At 36.2% G+C, this 14,733-nt stretch overlaps 1 protein-coding gene across 6 annotated transcripts in view; it reads right to left on the bottom strand.

The window, feature by feature from the left end:
• The window catches only part of cep112 (centrosomal protein 112), a 177,916-nt gene that overhangs the window by 124,669 nt on the left and 38,514 nt on the right, over positions 1–14,733 (bottom strand). For 3 of the 6 annotated variants that reach the window (XM_052552539.1, XM_052552544.1, XM_052552545.1), the window contains 2 exons: positions 10,069–10,116; positions 6,874–6,948 (listed from right to left, as the gene is read on the bottom strand). The exons of 1 other annotated variant lie outside the window; for it this stretch is intronic. In XM_052552539.1, the coding sequence (XP_052408499.1) occupies positions 6,874–6,948; positions 10,069–10,116 (123 nt within the window). The remainder of the gene's footprint in view (positions 1–6,873; positions 6,949–10,068; positions 10,117–14,733) is intronic. 2 more of the 6 variants (XM_052552541.1, XM_052552540.1) reach the window with 2 other exon arrangements.

Genomic DNA, 14,733 nt, shown 5'->3' with positions numbered 1-14,733 from the left:
TTGACTGGAGAAAAAGATATCAATTTTAAAGTCTGTCTACACAGCACATCAAAATCAAGTTTTTCCATGACATGACCCATTTACAAAAAGCCAAAGCATAGAAATGTCTGAATTACAGTGTTGAGTTTCCTCTCCTACAGAGAAACACATCCAGTCTTTTTGTTTTTAAGATCAGTCATTAAAAGAGTCAGTTAAGAATCTGCCAATGTTCAGAGCAAACACAAAACAACATTTATTGTGCAGTGAGACACTGATGAAAGGGCCCATCTGTTCAGAAGGACACAGATGAAATAATACTGGACAGGAAACAGCAGATAGAGGAAGATAAAAAAAGGACACACACAATAACATTTGAACAGTCCTCATTAGTATTTCAACACACATGGGAATCAAATGGATTTTACTGTATGTTTCAAGTTCTGATTCTACTTCATGAATTCATTATTACATACATTTACATTTCTTTCAATATATTGGAACCAAAATAAAACAATTACTCATGAGTGTAAGAGTGATTTGTGAGACATTTTGACCTATTTTGATTGCTACACCTTACAGTAGCAAGCACCACTAATCAGCTTCCCTCACCTCAAGCAACCTAAGGCTTTCAATGTGCCTCAATATTTCTGGGATCAAAACGTCAACATTTTTCTTTAGTGGCCTGTCAGAACATGTGTCCCAGGCTCTTCAGGTTGTCAAACCCACACAACTAATGTGAGCGCACACACACAAGAGAGGAGTAAGCACACACCTCCGCTTACACAAACACAAAATGCAGCTGAAACTTTCGTCACTATGGCTGCTGGTCATTCCTGAAGCGGTGTCTTTCTTCTCATGTATTTTGGGAAACATGTTTTGATGTGGCATGAGCAGGATTTTTGTGTGAGCCTCCCAGCCCTCTGGCTGACTGCGGATCAGGGCTTTCAACTGCTGCCACCAGCGTGGGACACGATCTACTAGCTTATCAGATCTGCTACAGGGCACTATAAGGCCAGAGTAAAAGAGTGTGAGAGAGTGTTCCCGACGTCTCTAGGCCACAAGAACTTTGAAAGAGCCACAGGCCATTTCTGCTGCCTGTTAGAACAGACTCAGACTGACAGGAAAATCCAACTCAACAGGAGTGGTCACTGATGGGAAGAATGCTTGATTAACGTACTAATTCCAATTGAATGCAAACATTTCATTGTGTTTGAGCTTTGTCTTGGAATGTATAGTGTAATGTGACAAAATCGTATACATACATACATACATACATACATACATATATACATATATATATATATATATATATATATATATATATATATATATATATGTGTGTGCGTTTTATTTTCATTCAAAAGAAAGAACAGACCTGCTTCTGTCTAGTATGGTTTATCAATAATCATACAACAATACAGTGAGAAAATGACTTAGCATTCCATAAAACTTGAGCTAAAAACAACAATGAATGACAACTTACTAAATATAATTAATAAGTCAAACATGTTTGTTCAATTTTTTTCATTTCTAGTTATTAAGGATATCCATATTTACTGGCTACCAATCTTTATCGGCCAATGTACATCTTGATACTATGATTGGAGATTGGCCAACCTGCCTAAATTCAGGGCTATTTTTTTTTTTTTTTTTTTTTTGTAGTAGTAGTAGTACACAAAACCACACTGCTCTAATGAAAGAACAAGCACTTGCTTAACCCTCAAAGCCTGATATCATGTTCACTAAAGTGAGAATTACTGGCAGTTATAAGCATTTGCAACTTCACATGTGTGACTCTAATTTAGATGAGTAAGGCAGTTTGTTTAAAAACTGTAGGTATTAAAAGCATATGGGCACAAAAACTTGTTTAGGATATCTTTAGCAGTTATAAAAAAAACAAAAAGATAAATGCTCTCTCTCTCTCTCTCTCTCTCTCTCTCTCTCTATATATATATATATATATATATATATATATATATATATATATATATATATATATACACACACACACACACACACACACACACACACACACACACACACACACACACACACACACATATATATATATATATATATATATATATATATATATATATATATATATATATATATATATATATTCACAAATAAGAAAAATACAGCCTGTTGGGAAAACACATTATTGTGAAATGCTGAAGTAAAAAGTTAGCACACATCATTATTAAAAGCTGCTGATTTAAAACACATGGCTTTATGAAATCAACCTGTATTCATCAATAAATTATAACAGTGATACTTTTTATATTTGGTGCAATGGAAAAGATTGTGAACCATGATGAGCAAACCTTAAATGAACAAGATGTTTTAATGCATCAAAATGACACAGACAGAATCGCTGCTTTACTGTAGTGGGGTTGAATTCAGAGACAATGGTTTTACATAATGTAACTTGATAAAATATTCATTGAATTGTGAAACTATTTATAACATATCACCCAGCCCTAGTATATATATCTCAGTGTCATTTCATATTCATGCCCAATCCATGAAGACATCTCATGTGTTCTACATAAACAATGTATTTATTTACATATCAAAAACATGAATACAGACTTCATCATCTCCAGGGAGAGAGAAATCATTGTTTTCTTTCACTTCTGTGATTCTCAAAAGCTAATTGTGTGTAATATACAGTACGTCAGATGCTGGGGGATTAACCAGCATAACCAATGCATGGTCTTCTTGTACATGCTCAAGAAGACAATAAAGTTATTTTACCTTCAAATATCTGCCATTTACGAGCCACTTGTGTTACTACAACTGTAAGATTCTCTTCATGACATTAAATGTACAGTTCACCCAAAAATAAAAATTATATCTTCAATAGTCAATGGCTGTTAATGGCCTTAAAGGGATAGTTCACCCCAATATTAAAATGATGTCATTAATGACTTACCCCCATGTCGTTCCAAACCCGTAAAACCTCCGTTCATCTTCAGAACACAGTTTAAGTAATTTTAGATTTAGTCTGAGAGCTTTCTGTCCCTCCATTGAAACTGTGTGTACGGTATACTGTCCATGTCCAGAAAGGTAAGAAAAACATCATCAAAGTAGTCCATGTGACATCAGAGGGTCATTTAGAATTTGTTGAAGCATCAAAAGTACATTTTGGTCCAAAAATAACAAAAATTACGACAAAATAAATTTTGGTAACTACAGTTTGGCTAAAACTATTGACAAAAATGCAATTACTTTTTCTTTGACTAAAACTACGAAAGTGATTCTATTTAATTTTTTTTTCATTTTTGTCTCAAGACTAAGACTAATACCACTAATACTAAATCAAAAATGCCTGCCAAAATTAACACTGGGAGGGACAGAAAGCTCTCGGACTAAATCTAAAATATCTTAAACTGTGTTCCGAAGATGAACGGCGGTCTCAAGGGTTTGGAACGATTAGAGAGTGTGTCATTAATGACATAATTTTAATACTTGGGTGAACTAACCCTTTAAAATATAATGAAAAAAAAACCCATGCATATAATGTAAAGGCAATTTAAGTGATGTCTGCTTCCAGCAATCCCGAGAATGCAATGTTTAACTTGCTTTATAACATTTCCGAACATAAAAACGCATGAAATGCATAGCCAGAAGTGTTTGCGTTCACATTTTCATGTTTTGAGATGCACCTTAGAAGCTCCATATGAGTACATATCTAAATATTTAGTCAAAAAAGACTTTATGAAAAAACACTAAAATCAACGTCCAGACATATTTTTATAGAAATCAAACATAGAAGGTTGTCTCAAGACAGCATTATCTGGAGGCTGGAATGATCTCATAAGAGCAAAGCACACATTTTGCTACCGTCACCTGCCCTACTTCCACTCAACCCTGAGAAACAAGCCCCCGCCTCTCGCTTTGCGCACAATTCTTCTTGTGCAATCTCATAGACCACAGGAGACCTGTCAGAGGAGAAGATTGCACTGATTGAAGCCACGCAGTCAAACAGATCCCGGCAGCACAGACGCAAACGTGGGCGGCACTTTTTTTCCTTTTCTTGTCTTTTTTTTGAAGCTTCAATTGGTGCTTTTAGAAAAGTTTGTCAAACTACATCAGTGGCGTTCTGAAACTCTTGTCTGAAAAGGTGCGGCGGGCGAGTGCACACCTCCGGGTTTTCAGATTCCCTGGAATCAGTGAAGCGAATGACATTGGTACTTTTACTCGCGTTAAACTCACAGAGACGCTGAGCTTTTTGAAGAGCAGAAGGAGAGATGGAAGGGTGGGAGGAGGAGAGATGAAGACGGTGCGAATGAGACAAGAGCAGATGTTCTGTCTTTTCTTCACCCAGCGTTGGTTTCACACATTTCCTTAGGGAATATTTTCACAAAACGTCTGCTACGTTTTAGCGCCACACTGCGGGTTGAATCTGTGATTCCAGCTATTTTGAGAGTCAAAATCTGGGTGACTGTTCAGTGTTTAGATAAAACCCAGAAAGCTTCCCCAGTCACACCGATGACATCTCAATCAAATCACTGCCTTCATTCTATGACAGAAAAATAACACAACTGAAATATCTCAAATAAACAAACTGGGATAGTCAAATAAATAAAAACAGACTGCATCACCTCATAAGGAAATACACTACTACGGTCTTCTTTTTTCAATATTAAAACTCAAAAGTAAAACACTTAAAGGGCGATTTATTGGGGAAAAAAATACTTTTACATTTTACACTTACAGTCATTTCCCATTTGAAAATATGAATATGTGCAGCAGATTTTAATAATAGTAAAAAAGTAAGTAAAATCAGTCTCACTAGATTGTTTTCCTGTGATGGTTAGAGCATTTCTGTCAACTGTATAAATGGAGGCAATTGGGATCTTGCAAATATTTCTAGGTGTCGCAAAAAATAAAATAAATAAATAAATAGTGTTTACCTGATGTAAGTGGCCCCTTTCAGCAGAATCATATATCCTGACTCACTGTACACATTGCTCAGGAACAGTTTGAGGAACATGATGAAGAGTTCATGGTGTTGCCCTGGCCTCCAAATTCACAAAATCCCAAACCATTTGAGCATCTCTGGGATGTGCTGGACCAATATGTTCAATTCACGACAGCTTCACCCCACAAGGATCTGCTTTTACAGGACACTTTCAGAGTCCATAACTCAGTGGGATGATGCCGTTTTAGCAACTTGATACTGAATCGGTAATTACATTTCTCAGCAATGAGGCAGTAAAATCACAGTTTTTGAAGTAACTAAAGTTTTGAAGGAAGTACCTTTCCTTGATAATTAATACAAATAAATGCCTTACTGCACTACTTCATCTCTGTGTTTGTTTTTAAAGTGGGCAGAATGCATAATTAGCTAATTAGGCATAACTGATGAAAATAACCATATTTTTTAATATATATTAATTTATTTTTAATTATATGCACCAATATACTATTACATTGTAATAAACAGTAATACGCATTTACATACAGTATATATTCTATAAAAAGGTTATAGAGACTTGGACACTTTTGTGTGATTCTCCAAAATGAATCAGTATGAATCAACTAACTAGACCGAGGGGTTCATCAAATGATTCATCTAGACCTCTAAATGCAAACTTTAATGCTGCTTCGATGCTGTGTGTTCTAGCAAAGCAAGAAAATGTATTTAAACTAGTATACTGACAAGGTTTACAGGAGACATATGTGAAATAAAGACAAAACCCAGAACTGAGGTTACGAAGAGTGAAAACTGATAATGAGGCACAACGCCAAGAACACACAGCAAGAGCAGTGCCGGTGATGAATACTAAAACTCGTATGAGCTTTGTTTTTCTCTGCCCTCAGCTGCACAGTCATTTCAATCAGAGGCAATGAAGGGCAATACATGCACCATTTCCCTTCATCAAAGACTAGCAGCTCCTGAGGAACGTTTGACTCACCCTTCACCCCATTACCTGGGAACATTTCTTCAGCCTTGATGTTAACTCAAGCAGACCTCTTGGCCTGCCATTTCTGCACCTGTTATTAATTACCATGCTCCACAGCCCAACGCAGACACTATTTACTCTGCTTACAGTAAAATAATGTTTCAGCTAATCTCAGAATCTCTTCGCTTAACAGTGTGTGGAGTTAATGTGGCGGCTTCATCTTTCAAACGGCAGCCCTGGAGACTTAAGGACTGTTTCAAAAGACTATTTAGCTGTTTGCGAAATGGCAGTATTCTAGTGAAGACGAAGGCTGATGATGCTGTGTGACTGAAGTTGATCTAATTGAGCACTGCTCTTCCCAGAGGAAATGTGATTACAGCAGGTCACGCTCAGTATATTCAACAATACCAGTCAAATTACATCAAAGAGAAGCTTGTTCTATGGGATTTTCAGCTTAAACCCACATACAGGGGGAAACTGTCGTCACAAACAGGGTTTGTAAAGCTCTTAGGAGAAGTCGGCGTCTCTAAACAAGTGAAACTCAGAGAGTCTTGCTTTGGTTAGGTGTGTGAAGCTGTCATCCAGCATTTCTTTCTTGAGTTTATTAAAAGCAACCAGCCATCACACAGCATTTACTTAAGAAGTGGAAAAGCATGCTGGATGACAAATCTCAACAAGACAGCAGCACTGAAGATTTAACCATTACTGGTTAAATGGTTAGTTCAATCAAAAGTGAAACTCGTGTCATCATTTAATCATATAATTCCAAAGCCGTAGGGGACATCTTTCTTTGAGAAGAAATGAAGATGTTTAGCAGAATCTTTGTTCTGTTCTTTTGCATTGCAAAGTGTCCAACTCATTTTTCCACTGCAGATTTAAATTGTCATTTTGGAGTCAGCTACTCCTTTAAAGGGATTGGGCCATTTTGAAAGCAATTACAGCACATTTCAAGCACTTTGGGAGAACATAATGTTCCTACCTCCTTATCAGCTTTAACTGGGGTGGCCTCATCATAAACGGTGCTGTTTTTTCCAAGACTTGATTTGTTGTAAATCTATTAATACAAAAGAGAAAGATAAAATGTGCATTCTGCTGATACTACAGTAATACATATTACAATGTTACAATAACAGTTCTGACCGTATTGGTTGCACTAATTATCTGAATGCAGAACTCAAGAAATAATACTATAATTCGAATCATTACTATTAATGTTTGAAAAACATGCAGTCAAAGAGAAGTCACAGTGTCTTGCTGTATTCTTTAAGTTGGCAATTGCATTTGCATTTTTATTTTTATTTTTTTCTTGTAATTTGTTTCTTTGTTATTTATTTTGCATTATGTGTTCTCTGAAATTTGATTACACTTTAGTATGGAGACCACCTGTCACTATTAACTAACATTAATGTAATTAATTTAAATATAAAACAAGCTATTTATCAATGCCAGGACATTAAAGTTTTTATAGAAAATAATTAATAGTTTGTAATAGAAAAAAAAGTTATGCTAAGAGTCCAGAGATCTTGATCATAACATTATAACAGGCATCTTACTATTAGAAACCTGCACAATCGCGGATCTTCTGATTCGTGCTGCATAATTGCATGAATATTTCGAAGCAGCAAAAGCGATAAATGTGTACAGCAATATATTGTTAGAGGGCCGTGTGTTACACCATCCCATATGACGCAAAATAATTAACCACAAAGTTAACAAAACAATGCACTACACTGTGTTGAGCGAGAGCGCTTGCCCGCTGTCTTCATGTGCCATTGGAAACGCCCTATTTCCCATTTATGAATTCGTGATTACGAGCTTGTTGCATTCTTTTCTGTTAGAAATAAAAGCGGACAGTGGTTTGTGAATGTTGATGCTCAGCTTAAATAATTTGATCGGGAGCATGCCCTCCTGTGACACATGATTTGTCTGTATGTGTATTCAAAGCCAGTGAGCAACGGACTTTCATAATAATAAACCAAAACGCATTAACGCGGTAAAGAATTAATATAATTAATAAAATAAATATATATTAATAAATAATTAATAATATAATTAAAAATAACGAATAATTAACCTGCCCAGCTCTAATAAATATACATACATTATATATATATATATATATATATAAACAAACTGAGACTAAATTCAGAAGAACTGTGGCAATGTCTCCAAGACACTTCAATAAACCTACCATCAAAGCTACCTGGAAAACAATGCACAAGTGCACCTAGGACAAAAGCTTTTTTAATGCATAGTGTGGTCACACCAAATGTTGATTTAATTAGGTTTAGTTAATAGAAGTTAACTTATTTATGGCATTATTTTTGATGGCATCCTCACTTTACAGCCTTTGTAGGTGTAGGCACTGCACGGTACTGTAGCTTTGCAGGTACGTTTCTTGAAGTGTCTTGGAAACATTCCTACAGTTCTTCTGAATTGAGTCTGTCTCAGTTTGTTCCGTTTCTTCATGTTATTCCAGACAGACTGGATGATGATTACGGAGCACTGGCTGCTGTCAGACTCCTTGTGCAAACAAAAATCACACTGGATTATTACAATTAATAGCAAAAATAAGGTTTGGAAATGTAAACTGATATTTACAACTGACACACTAGAGCAAAACATATAAATAACTGACTTAAAATCATTTTTTGAGGGAGAAAATACTAGTGGCCTAAGATTTCTGCACAAAACTATATATATATATATATATTGTTCAGTAGCTGGAAAAAAACTTTTTCTGTTTGCCTTTATTGCTATAGCTGTGGTGTAGTGTGCTATTCTTTAATACTTTAATATTATTAATATTCTTTAATAATAAATGATTTTAAGAACTATATCTTTATCGTTTATCTTTATAGTTATCATCTTTGGTGTGAACAGGCCTTAAGACATATATTTGTGCTTCATAATTACTAATAAACAGCCAATATGCTAAAAATATGCATGCTGATAATCAACTAGTTAAAGGGTTAGTTCGCCCAAAAATGAAAATTGTGTCATTAATAACTCACCCTTATGCTGTTCCAAACATGTAAGGCCTCCTTTTATCTTCGGAACACAGTTTAAGATATTTTAGATTTAGTCCGAGAGCTCTCAGTCCCTCCATTGAAGTTGTGTGTACGGTATACTATACGAACAATAGACTGACTCGTTCACGAGTGAAGAACCGGTTGCATCGGTGTTCGGATCACCAGTAGTTCTTTCGGACAGTTCGATTCAATAAACCGGTTGATGAAAACGGTCATCCAGTTCTTTTGCGCTCGACGTAATGGCGTCATTGGCGATGATTGCCCTTGATTCAAGCCTTCGTTTTACCCGCACCCATAACACTAGCACAGAATCAGTTCAGAATCAATCACCAAAAGAATCAGTTCAGTTCAGACGCTGAATCACACATGCGCAGTATCATCGGCTCCTCGGTTCACGAATCGGACACGTCTGACAGAAACGGTTCTTCACTCTTGAACGAGTCAGTCTATTGTTCGTTATCTGGCTCGGCTCGGTGTTCATCACAGCAGTTCAGTCAGTGTACTGTTTGAGTACATGAATTACTCCATGATATTGGTTTGTTTGAACTCAGAGGGAGTGTCAGCCACATTAAAAAAGTTAACATCTCAAGTAATTTTTGGATTAATGCGTATTAGAGATGCGAACCGTTTAAAACGATTCAGTTCGATTTGGTGAACTGAATGATTCGTTCGCGAACCGGAAATCCAGCTGCTTTGATTTGAACTCTCTCTCACACAGACACGGAAGAGAAGACAATGCTGAATAAAGTCGTCGTTTTTGCTATTTTTGGACCAAAATGTATTTTCGATGCTTCAAAAAATTCCAACGGACCCTCTGATGTCACATGGACTACTTTGATGATGTTTTTCTTACCTTTCTGGACATGGACAGTATACCGTACACACAGCTTCAATGGAGGGACTGAGAGCTCTCAGACTAAATCAAAAATATCTTAAACTGTGTTCCGAAGATAAAAGGAGGCCTTACATGTTTGGAACAGCATAAGGGTGAGTTATTAATGACACAATTGTCATTTTTGGGCGAACTAACCCTTTAATAGTGAGGACTGATCCCTTAAGTGTTACCTTGAATTGTCATTTAACGGTATATGCAGTTGTGGAGATCAATCATGTTTCTGCCACAAGGATCCATCAGCACTTACCGGAGACAGTGGGATAGGGTTTTCACGCAGATATCTGGGGTTTTCTATCTGCAAAACCAGACAATACAACACAAGCTTACTCCCCTCCTCTTCTGGTAAGTCCCAAACACCTCCCATACACATCTGACCTCCTTTTATTTGTCATAAACAATGCGGAATGACTTCAAAGAGTGCCACTTGTGTTTACAGAGATCAGACCTCAGCCCACTGAGGCATTGTGTGCAGCAAGGCCATATCAGTTTCTCAAAAAAAGTTGTTGTTTTTTTTTAGTTTGTTTTTTTCTTAACATAATCCATAAATAATCTGAAATTGAATTTTTTCCAGGACACTATCTGTTCTCTCTGATGAGACTAAAGAAGACCCGTATCAATACATAATAAGTTGGACCATTTGGAAATATTATTCATAATAAAACTAATATACTAATATCTATCTATCTATCTATCTATCTATCTATCTATATATATATATATATATATATATATATATATATATATATATCTATATATATATATAGATATATATATATACAAATCTCTTTAGAAGCTGTGTGAAAATTGGTTTGTTGGTACTAACAATCATGTATTACGACATACAGTACTGTGTAGAAGTCTTAGGCAACTAGTATTTGTACTTATAAAATGGTTTTTAGCAGAAAAAATTGTTTTTAGCAGTTACTTCTATGTATTGGAACAGCAAAATAACTATTTATTTATTTGTCTGCTTGTTTTTAATCATAATTTGTTTTATTACTTGGTGGCCAGCCATCTTTGTGTCATAATGCACAACTTTGTTTGTTTATTATATATATATATATATATATATAGATATATATATATATATATATATATATATATATATATATATATATATATATATATATATATTTTGTTCCACAGACGGGATGATGATTACTGAGCACTGACTGGATTATTACAATTAATGACAAAAAATAACATTTGGAAATTTATACTGATATTGACGACTGACACACTACAGCAAAACATAGAAATAACTGACTTAAAACCATTTTATAAGTACAAATACTAGTTGCCTAAGACTTCTACACAGTACTGTATGTCGTAATACATGATTGTTAGTACCAACAAACCAATTTTCACACAGCTTCTAAAGAGATTTGTAGAGTGTCAAAAATTCACACATGGTGTGAAAAAGCCAACTGCAAGTAAACAGTCATGAGTCAAGGTTAAGTAAGCCAAAATGAAGAGCATATACTGTTTGGTGGAGTATTATGGCTCAAACAAAGGCATTACTTTGGGAAGTGTCTGGGAAAATATTTTCAGACTCATTATATTCACAATTCCATTTCTGTGACATTAGCAGCATAGCATTTACAAATTTATGAGTCACAATGACCCAGTCAAAAAAATGTTATACAAATTTTGTAAGTGCACACTACTCAAACACAGTGTGAGTGTAATCTGACTCTGAACTCAAAATGAATCATCAGGCCAAAGGAACCGGACGGCAGTGGTGTGTTATCGCAGCGGTTTCCAGGCAGAACGAAGCGGTGCTGCGCTTCACGTCCACACATGATGCAGCTGTTGATTAGTCCAGCATCAGTGCCGACAGAACAGGGACCCGGAGCCGCTGAAAACCTGCCCGCAAGTGCAAATACTTATCTCAACACTCCACTCTCTGATAAGAGCAAAGTTCAGACTCTTGTTTTTCTGCATAAACTTTGTGATGAAACAAGCAGCCGAAAGGTTTCGCAATCTGTGGGGAAGTCAGAAATGGCTACTGAGAAAATCTGGAGCCCAACTCAGTCCTATAAAGATTTGAATACTTTGATCACAAGAACTCTGCATGCCAACGTGTTGAGAAATCATTGCAGCACATTTTCCCTCCCACATAGTGTAGTCATCCACTGCAAACAATGCAATTCTTTTTTTTTTCTTGTACATTTACTTTAAAGATTAACCAAGAACAAAACCCAGGACACTGAGGGAAAAACTGCTAAGAATGAACTATGGCCAACTGATAAATTTAGGTATTGGGTAGGATTAGGGATGTAGAATATGACCACGCAGCATATGCTTCATAAGTGCTAATAAACAATAAGCCAATATGTTAACAATAGGCATGCTAATGAGCAACTTGTTGATAGTTAGAAATGGCTTATCAGTAAGCCCACCACCTCGAACGCAGATGAGTCAATGGCAATCGAGTTTCAGTTGCAGAGGGAACAGAACTTGGATATCTTTAGGTTTCAGCAACATAGAGAATCACTGGAAGATCCAAAGCTTTCCTGAGCTTGATGGCATTTATGTTACAAAAAAAAAAAAAAACTGTGTGCCTAGGGTACTTGTAACACTAATTCCAATTTATCCTGAGAGGATGGGCAATGGAATTTATATTATTCCATTTCCTGAACCCAAACAAAACAGCAAAATATCCGAAAGCATTCAACTCTAATCCTGATGAAGATGAAAATGTTCATTTTCTGTTTGTCATAATCTTTTTTTTTTTTTTATCACCTCATGCAGAATGTTAATGTCAACTTGTGTTTCAGCAAGGCATCTCTGGCTAAAACTAGCTAGCGTTGAAGTTAGTGAGTCCATGCTAATGACTGTTCTCATGTCATGTACAGTGTAGGTCAAAAACACATAAACCAAGGTCTACATTTCAGTGCCTCTCCATACTGATATGGCAAATTAATAAAATCATACCCTACAATGCATGAACAGTGTTGATCCTGCATGTTGTCATCAGTGATCGTGACGGCTATAACATGAGGCTTCTCCCACTTGCATTGTGATCTGTAAACCCTCCCTTCGACTAACCCACCATATTTATTTTTAAATCTTTTATATATCCCTCCATGGCATATTTAAATCCCACATGAAATCCTTCTTGGTTCAAGAACATCTTGTGACAAGGTTTTCACACTGATAGCTGTCATTGTAAGACAGTGAGCAGATCCTTCGTCTGTCCGAGGAGGCAACAGTAACTAATAGGGATGGGCATTCGATTACATTTTCTTAGTCGATCGTCGGGAGAATTAACGATCGACTATCGATTAATCATTAATATTTTTATAATATAATTAATTATTTAATTTTTATAATAAAAAAATGCAATGAATACAAACATACAGCGTGTTTTTCCTCGGTGAGACCTTTATTACAAGATCAACTTGTGGCAGACAGTTAAACTACGTTCAGGCAAACCGAACATATATGCGCGTGCATATGCAGTGCTCTAAAGCAGTGGAACCTGCAGCTGCTAGCAGGCGTTCTTAAACAGAGACCTCAATTGTTCCAAAATAATAATAATGATAAAAGAATCATGTTAAACAATAACATAAAAAAAACATTATACTACTTAGATCTGACAGATTTTGTCAAAATGTAACTCAAAACTATCCAAGCCAGAAGAAAAGGCCAGATATTAGCCTTCCTAACAATTACACTAACGTAACAAATTATGCTACTTAAAGCCTCATGAAAAATAACTAACTTTAGTAACTAGCATACAACTTCTGCACGAGTCTACGGATTTTTGTTGAGAAATACCGTATAAGCATGTTGACATGATCTGGTGTCAGACGCGACCGCAACCTGGTGACCGTCAGTCCAGCCGCCGAAAACACCCACTCTGAGGGAACTGACGTTGCCGGGATGCACAGGTACATTATTTGAGTCGTGGCAAAATGGTCCCACGCCACACTTCGCCGATATATCTTCATGATTATTCTTTGAAATCAAAACGGAAGATCACAAATAACCGAGTAGGGTGTCAAATATTGCCCCCTGGTGGTAAAATATTTAATTGCTGCCACACAGTGAAATTCATTTAATTGCTTGAAGACTCGCACTACGCAACGCAACCTGTATTAGATTAAAAAAAATGCTTTAGATTAATCGATAACAAATTAACATGATCGAGGAAAATCTTAACGATAATTATCGATCGTCGATTAATCATGCCCATCAGAGTTGGCGTCAGAGCAGATCTACTGGAGGGGCATTGGATCATCGGCGGGGGGGCACTGTCGTTTGATAAATATTTTTTGACGCATTGGCAACATCATAGTAGCACGGAAATTCAGACCTAAATCTGGAAGATCTATATAGAATGACAATGAACGATTTGGACTTGGGTTTTTATCTAAAAGAGGAAGAGCAGCGCTGAAATTTACCGTTTTGCCGACCGGATACGGCAAGAGTCAGTTAGCTCCAATGATCTATATAGAATGACATTCTACCATAGAATTATAGCTCCAATGATCTTATCTATATAGAATGTCATTATATATTTTTATTTAATTTTTACCTGTCTTGATTCCTAATACACAACAGATGACGATTGTTAGGCTAAACGTTCAGAATACGATTCCATATAAGGTTAGTAGCCTAGTTCAGCACTTTGCCAATGGACAGTGACTCAAGTAACACGTAGCGTTCTACGAGTTCAGTAGCCTACATTTTTGTGAAAATGTACATTTATTGGGAAACGCACGAGGAATTGCGGCTAACGTTCATAAGCTTGCACGTAGAGAGCGCTTTTAAGAGCTAAGATAGGCTAGGCTAAATCGTTATCGGAAAACCCGGCCCAGAACAGATAGCCTAAACAACAGAACAGAAAATAATAATATAGGCTAAATATAATATAGGCTAAATAAAAAACATGATATAGGCCTAC

Source organism: Carassius gibelio, chromosome B3 (genome assembly GCF_023724105.1).
Source record: "Carassius gibelio isolate Cgi1373 ecotype wild population from Czech Republic chromosome B3, carGib1.2-hapl.c, whole genome shotgun sequence".
Classification (NCBI taxonomy): Eukaryota; Metazoa; Chordata; class Actinopteri; order Cypriniformes; family Cyprinidae; genus Carassius; species Carassius gibelio.
This window is presented reverse-complemented; position numbering and strand designations above follow the sequence as displayed.